Source organism: Penaeus monodon, chromosome 8 (assembly GCF_015228065.2).
Source record: "Penaeus monodon isolate SGIC_2016 chromosome 8, NSTDA_Pmon_1, whole genome shotgun sequence".
NCBI lineage: Eukaryota > Metazoa > Arthropoda > Malacostraca > Decapoda > Penaeidae > Penaeus > Penaeus monodon.
The window spans coordinates 54,841,538-54,849,932 of NC_051393.1; the positions used below are offsets into that span (position 1 = coordinate 54,841,538).

The 8,395-nt window shown below is 36.4% G+C and overlaps 1 protein-coding gene across 1 annotated transcript; it reads left to right on the forward strand.

Moving 5' to 3' along the window:
• The first annotated feature begins 427 nt into the window (after window positions 1–427).
• Window positions 428–1,115, forward strand: LOC119576022. The gene has a single exon (XM_037923550.1). It carries the CDS (start codon window positions 546–548, stop codon window positions 1,113–1,115), a length of 570 nt encoding a protein of 189 aa, XP_037779478.1. The 5' UTR covers window positions 428–545.
• The last annotated feature ends 7,280 nt before the right edge of the window (window positions 1,116–8,395 follow it).

The window sequence follows — 8,395 nt, forward strand, 5'->3', positions numbered from 1 at the left end:
AAGATGTAAGACATTATGTCGAGTGTTGTGAGATTTGCCAACAATCTAGAGGATGACAGGCAGAAAGTTCCTATGGCTGACACACCTTTGGCTAGATTTCCATTGGAACGAGTCTCGATGGACATTATGGACTTTGGGCCTAGCATTCCAGTCCGCTGGGCATTATCCATCATAGACCAGCATTCACGGTATTTGCAGATCAAAACCGCTGAGGAAAAATTACTGCTGCCACTGTCCACCGAGCCTTTCTGGACCTTTGGATAACCCTCTTTGGCCCTCCTGGGGTTATCCAGACCGACAATGGAGTCCAGTTTGTAAGTAACATGTTCCAGGAACTCACTAAATTAATACACGCCACAAACCACTACACCATTCGCTACCATCCTCAAGCAAATGGAATGATTGAGCGTACAAATCATGTGGTGAAGTCTGCTCTTACCACATTAGTGAATGATCGCCCACGAACCTGGCACCAATTTGTTCCTGAGTTACGGCTGCAGATCAATTCGGCTATTCACCGGACGACTGGAGAGCAACCCCTGTATATGCTAACAGGCCGCCATGCTAACTTCCAGATTGGTCTCACCAATGAAGCCGTGTTTGATGAAAACATAAATTTGCAAGCACGTTTACAAGAGGCCCGTCAAGCAGCTGTGAAAGCCTCAAAGGAAGCACGTCAAGTCAATGGAAAGCAGTACGACAAAGGAAAGAAGGTGGAATTCCAGCCGACTGAAGGTGCATTGGTGTGGTACTTTGAGCACAGGCACAAGATGGGCAGTCTACCTCCTCTCACCAGGAAATGGAGAGGTCCTGCCAGGATTACGAGACGACTAGGTCCAGTTGCTTTTGAGATTGAAGACCTCGAAACAGAAGTACAGTTAAAAGCCCACCTGAATCACCTGAAGGCTTATCATCCACCGGCAGAACTGTCATATGGCACGAGTGACAGTGATGGAGAAGAGGATGATGATAGAGATGATCCGAACCCGCCAAACCCAGACGCAAACGACCCTTGGGTTGCTGTGCTGACCTCTCTGGTGATGGAGCCAGGGTTTGATGCCGATAGGCGTGACTGCCGAGACACGCGACCCTCAAGAAAACCTGCACCCAGATGAGCAGATGATGCAGCACTAACTCCTTTTTGTATTGTTTGTATTGTCTGTTTATGATTTAATGTGCAAGACACGTTCAGCTGTCTGCACTATGTTAGTCTATTGAGGCAAGTAACGGGGCTCAGGCCAACCTTTCTTCTGTTTCAGGTTGTCTCCGCTTTCTGCTTCGACCCATGGTTATGGGAGGATTGTGGAGGTTCTTCAAACCTCGCCTCAGAGAGACACAGCAGAATCCAGATGGGGTGTCCAGATCTCCTTTTTATTTTCATTAGCGTTTTACCCCTGCTCACTTTTAGTTAAGTTTCCCTTTATTTTACCTCATTTTCTAAGTCGAGTGTATCACGTTTTCTGTGTTTATTTCGTTCTCTTAAGTAATGATTGATGTCTTTTATTGTTTTAGTTCTTAAAGGTTGCCTCCGTACTATTTTATTTAGTGTTTTTATTCACTTTGATCGTCATTTTTATTGTTCTTTTTTAAATTAAGATTTATTTTTCGTATTCTTATTTCAGCTTTTTATTCGATTTATAGACGAGCATGACGGGGTTTGTCCTTTTTATATTGTAAACTTGTCTTTTTATTGTATGTATTTGTATTTTGATCTTTATGATTTTACCATATAAATGTTTTTATTCATGTTTTACGTTACTGACATCGTCTTTTTAGCTTTTTAGCGATGTCAATGACGTCAGTACTTTTTAATAAGCTTTATTTTTCAATGGTTTTGATTATTTGTCTTAGCCTTTTAACTTTTTTTTATCATTTTCGTTTAATTTTGTACATACCATGTATTTTTCATATTTTAATTATGTTTATTATTGAATTTTGCCTTACTAACGTGCCGTAGATGCAGCTCCGGGATTGTGACGTTGATTGTCGGCAAGGTTAGGAGCGCCGGCCTAATCGCTATAGGATCTGCAGTGACATCCGTGACGAAGGACTTGATTGCCGGAACTTTTAATGACAGAGAACGCAACCCACAGTGATGAGGTAGGACAAAGGTTCCCTGCAATAACCTATCTGGCTGAAGCTCCTCGCAAGCAATTGTGGCGGCCGTTGATTGATAGAAATAGATCAGTGTCGCCTGCGAAAGACTGAGCATGAAAGGCGAGAGTTGATCTCTCACCTCCTCGAAGGAACAGAGTGAGGTGATCAAGCCACCTGAAACAAGAGCACGAGCACAAGATGGAGTCTGAAGAGATGAAGGTAAAGGTGAAGAAAAGCACACGAAAGTGTCCTTGGTAGGCTTCAAACAGGAGTCTTAAGAAGTCAGAGGAAGGGAAAGATAGAGCATGACCTCCTAGCTCTCTAAGAATAAATGTGTGAGGCACGTGAACCATGTAATATGAACTGTTTGTTTTGTGTGGGAAGGGGTGTACGCGGTACGCCCTAAAGATAGTAGAAGGACGCACTGGAATAATAACAGACAGCCCAGAGGCAGTGAGGAAAGACCTGAGGCTAGCGTAAAACCGAGTGCGTTGTCTTAAAGGGAAAAGAGTCTTGACAGAAAATGAAGATGCCCTCTTAAGTACCGCGCCCATGTCAACAGGCGAAATCACGTCAGGCGACACCTCACCGTGCGCCGCACGAATGAGGGCTGTTGCCAAACTATTCAATCGCTGTGTAATTTTGTTGGGCTGTGCTCTGATAGAAAAAAACAGTTAAAAATTAATGAGGTAAGAGTGAGAAACTTTGTTTACTGTGCCTACAATCTGACCGACCTTACCTCGCACAGCCTTAAAATCCGTAGCTAATTCCTGAAACATTGTGCGCGAGCGTGTTGACAGCATGAGCAGATGAGTCGAAATGTTGAACTACAGACGATAAGCTTTCCTTATACTTCCTTAATTCGGATGTAAGAGTGTCGTCATCCACAACTCCGAAAAGTACGTGCGCAAAACTGCCAACAAAATAGAATAATCCTCGCCGGGCCCTACCTGTAGGAGTGAGAGGCCCTACGAAAGAATTCAACTCTGCAATCGTCGATGATAAAGATACGATTGAATAGGCGAATGTCATGTGCATCAAGAGAAGGATCTATGTTAAGGTATGTCACGAATATAAATAAACTGGTCCCTGTGGTATAGCATGAGCTTGGACGCGTTGCGGAGTGGCAATAGCGAGAACCGGACCTCCACATGGCTTGTGATAGGGAAACCTTCCCAAGGTCCTAAACCACAGCCCCAGGTGCGTCCTTCACGTTACGCGGCAGGCGATGCGAGTCTCCTCCCATGAGGAGTGCCACAAAGAATATGGACAACAGCATCCTGGAAGGGAGAGCCAGATATCACTCACCACTCACACGACCAGCATAAAGAATATATCACACCAAACAGTTACAAGAGAAAATGAATAGGATGATATGGTCTGTCCTAGAATGAGCGGTGCAGGAATAGCATGCAATCGCAGCTAAGTATAGAGATAGAAACAAAAACCCTACGGGAGTAACACATATACTTGACGAACTCGCTAATTCGAGGACTAGTGCAAGTAAATGAGAAAAAGAATGATGTATCAAAGAAGGATGACTAATGAGAGGGACAATCATGATTCCTGACACTGATAATACTGATCAGCCAGCTTCAGGACGGCAAAATGAAACCACTGCATAGAGCAAACAGACTTGCACTCTGCCTTGTTGTTCTTTACTGCCACAACTCTGTAGGGACCCACAAATAACCGACTAAGCTTAGGCCAAATAGTAGTATGAGCATGATTTTTCTTAAATACCAAGGAACCGACCCCGATAGATTTCGCACAAGCGATCTTATGCTGGTACTCAATTATTCTGTCACGAGACCTGGTCAGGAACGCCTTTGCTTGCTGAAACGCTCGCTGCTGCCGAGAAACCAAATACTCAGCATAATTGTCCGCATAGAGGGGACGCGGCCTCATCTCCAGGAGTTCGTAAGGCAGCCGCTTGTCCTGTCCCGTGAGAAGAAAGTGCGGACTATCGCCCAGGGAAGAGTGATAGGTAGAATTGATGGCCGACTGGACGGTGGGGAGAAGAATGTCCCAATCGTCCTTGCTGTCGTCCACCAGTTGACGCAAAATGGTTAGAATGGATCTATTTAAACGTTCCGTAATGCCATTAGCCTGTGTGTATGTGAGATGTATATGTATAATATCACATATGTGGTCTGTGTGTGTATGATATAAATATATGTAGTGTCTGTATATGCCTGTATCAATAATATGTATTGTCGGACACATATATAATTTATATATATATTTACATACACACCACACATACACATGCCATATATAGACACACGCACACACACACACACAACTCCAACACACATACACATGCATATTATATAGACCACACACAACACCCACACACCACACCACACACACACACACACATTGACACATGCAATATAGAAACAACATACACACACACACACACACACACACCCCAACACACACACACACATAAACATGCATATTATAGCAGTACAGGAGCCTTGGGGCACAGTTTGACCCAACATGAAAAGAAACAAGGGGGGTGCCTGTTCCCTGCAGATTCAACCGGGGGGAAGTTGTGCTTTGCCACAAGACAACATGATTTTGTTCAATAGGGTTTCTGCCCCAAACGAATGGTCCAATGTTAACATCAATCCACTGAGTACAATATTATTCAAACTGAAAAAAGAAAAAAGAGGAATTACATGTACAGGAGAGACAATAAGGAAGCCAGGAAGCTGTATGGTTTTGACTATACCCCAAAAAAAAAAATGCGTATCAATGGGGACAAAAGCTGATATGCTTTTGAGTTGTGTTAGAAGACTCAGAAATCAATCAAATGGTATAAAAAAAAACTTTTTTTTTTGTTTTTAGTATTTTTGTGTGACATGGCAAGACTAAACCTCCCCATACTACATGTACTTGAGTCAAAACAGGTATTATGCCTCCTTCGGAATTTAGCCACACCATGTCCATCAGATGCTTGCCAGATACGAGAGCAGCAAGGGCCAAGACCTCATTTCATTTCGTACAGAACCAAAACCATTGCGCACTTACTCCCTGAACTGCCCACTCCCAAGTTTGTGAGGCAAAACTCCCACAAACCCGAGGGACCACGGAGGAGATGTCAGTTGTGTGGCATAACGCACAAGCTGCGAGCAGAGGACGAGTCAGATGAAACTGGCAATTGCGCGACTGTGGATTGCACTTTGTCTCTGCCTGAGTGTTCCGCGTATACCATACACGTGTGAAGTACGAGTACTGATATGCAAATTTGGAGATGTGCATCTGTGTGAATTTAATTTTGCTGAGGTCCCATGTTCCTCCACTTCTCTTGATATTATTTCATATTTTGAAAAGATTTGTGTGTATAGCAATACTTCCTATCGATCTACATGTCCAGTTTCATTTTATCTGTACAGATTTGATGTAATATCGGTTATTTCACAATAATTTCTGCATGTTTGAACGATTTTTTGTAATAAAAGTTTATATTTCATGCTAGCTAGGATGTCATTGTAAGTACAATCCTTTCAGAGTGATCTACTTTGGGGAATGCGTGGGCCTTCCCCAATAATAGGTTAGCTTTTGCCGCAAAAAAAAACAAAACAAAAAAAAAAACTTTATAATTTTCCTGAAAGTGGTGAGTTGATGGTGTGCATGTGTGGACTATATTTACACGGTGTTGCTTTTGTTGCAGTAGTGAAAAATGTGTGTATGTGTTGTGTGTGTTTTATGTTATATTATATAGATATATATATATATATATATATATCAGTATCTATATATATATGTATATATGATATGATATAGATATATATAGAGATAGATTATACGAGATAGACGAGAGAGAGAGAGAGAATGATTATAGAGAGATAGAACATATATGCTATATTGTAGGTATATTCATATATTATACATATATATACATCTATATATACATAAATATATTATATATACAGATATATAGATATAGTATTAGATATATATATATATATTATATAAGCGTACATATATTATATATATATATATATATGGAGTATCTTATAATGCATATGGTGTGTACGTGGGTATCTTGTGGTGTGTGTGTGTGTGTGTGTGTGTAAATTAGACAATATACATGTGTGTTGATAATACTATATATATGATATATATAATATATATATATATAGATATATATATCTACATATATATATATATATGTAAACACACACACACACGTATAATATACTAGTATTGTGTGTATGTGTGTGTGTGTGTGTGTGTTGTATGTGGTCGCCGACACACGTTGTGTTTTTGTGTGTGTGTGGTTGTGTGTGTGTGTCGTGTGTGGGTGGGTGGTTGGTGTGGGGTGTGTGGTGTGTGTGTGTGTGCAGGCGCAATGTATTGTAACCTATTTTATATATATATAAATATATATATACATACGTACAGTAGTATAATATATATAATATATATATATAACTATATATATATATATATATATATATATATATACTATATATTGCTTCCAATATAAGGAAAGTAAATGCACATAAACAGAAAAACCGTGAGCTGCAATGACAGAAAACGGGACCCAAATAACAGAAAAACAGGATTTTCTCTTACATTTGGCAACAACGTTCACCATATCGACTAATTTTTTTACCGATGAAATAGTGATACAATTGCACTTTTTTTTTTCCCACATAACTTTTTTATGCCTAATCTTTATAGAAAAAATACTGTGTGATCGCAGTCACAGTTCAAAGTAAATCTAAAAAATTAGTATATTAATACTGATGCCGCACCAACACACCGGCAGGCTTCTTTAGGTTAAACGCTGCTCTCGAAAAAGTGTTAAGATGATGATGATGATTGAAAGCGATAATCACAATAAGTGATGACAAATCAGCGATAAACTAGCATAATTAGATTGATATTAGTTATTGCATATAGCATCATTGATAACGTAGATTCACTGAAAATATTGATTTTAAAACTTTTAGGAGAAATAATGATAATTTCTATAAATTCCCCAAAAAAACAAAATGGCTGGCTTTCTCCCGGGGATATTTCGTTCAACTTGCTTTCACACACGTCGACTTCATATTTTGTCTTTTATAATTATCATTATCCACCTAAAAGGATAGACATCGCCAGGATTATTGACAAACGAGCTTCCGGAAGATAAAAGGAAATGCGTGTTCGACGTTCCGCAGGTGGAACAGATGGTCTCTGAAGTGTGTTATAGAGCGAGATCAAGATGACAGCGTGACTTGCATTTTCTTGCTGCGTTGGTTTCTCAGTATGATTATCGTTGCTACCTTCATTATTATTGCCTTCATCATTATTATCATCATTATTATAATCATGATAATAATGATAATAACAGTTATGAGAGTATATTCCCAAATAAAGTTTTTTCGATTCATTTGATGATTTTGGCACTTTTTAGGTTAATAATGATAAATAATTCACCGTAGTATATGAGTATGAGTATATATATATATATTATATATATGGTATATAGACATATACACATATATTTAACTCAATATCTGTATATATAACTATTATCTATATATCCTATATATATAAATTTAATATATATTTTATATATATATATATATAAAATAATATATTTTTTGTTGTAGTATATACTATAATATAAAATTTACAAATATATATATTTTATATAAAATATATATAATATATATATATATATATAAATAATATATATTATATAATATATATATATAATATATAATTATAAATATATAAATAAATATAAATTTTTATATATTTTTAAAATATATATATATATATATATATATTTTTTTTTTATATATATAAGGATATTATTATATAATTTTAATAATATAGAAATATTATTTAAAAGATTATAAAAAAAATATATTTTATAAAATTTTATAATATATATAGATATTAAAATATAAAAATTTAAAATTTAATATATATATATATAGAAAATAAAAAAATTTTATTATTATATTTATATAATATATTATATATTTTTAAAATTATAAAATTTTAATAAAATATATATATATTATTATATATATATATAATTTATATATAATTATATATTATAATATAAAAAAAATAAAAAAATATATATAAAATATTATAAAAATTTTTTAATTATTTATAAAAATAAAAAATATAATATATTAACATAATTATATATATATATTAAATTTTATATTTTAAATAAAATATAATAATTAATATATATTTAATTATTTTTATCATTTATATAAAAAATTGGGGGTTTTTTTGTTTTTCCAATTTTAAATTTTATATATATTATATT

Coding starts and splice junctions, on each gene's coding strand:
- LOC119576022 (XM_037923550.1), top strand. CDS start 546: ATGCTAACAGGCCGCCATGCTAACTTCCAGATTGGTCTCACCAATGAA.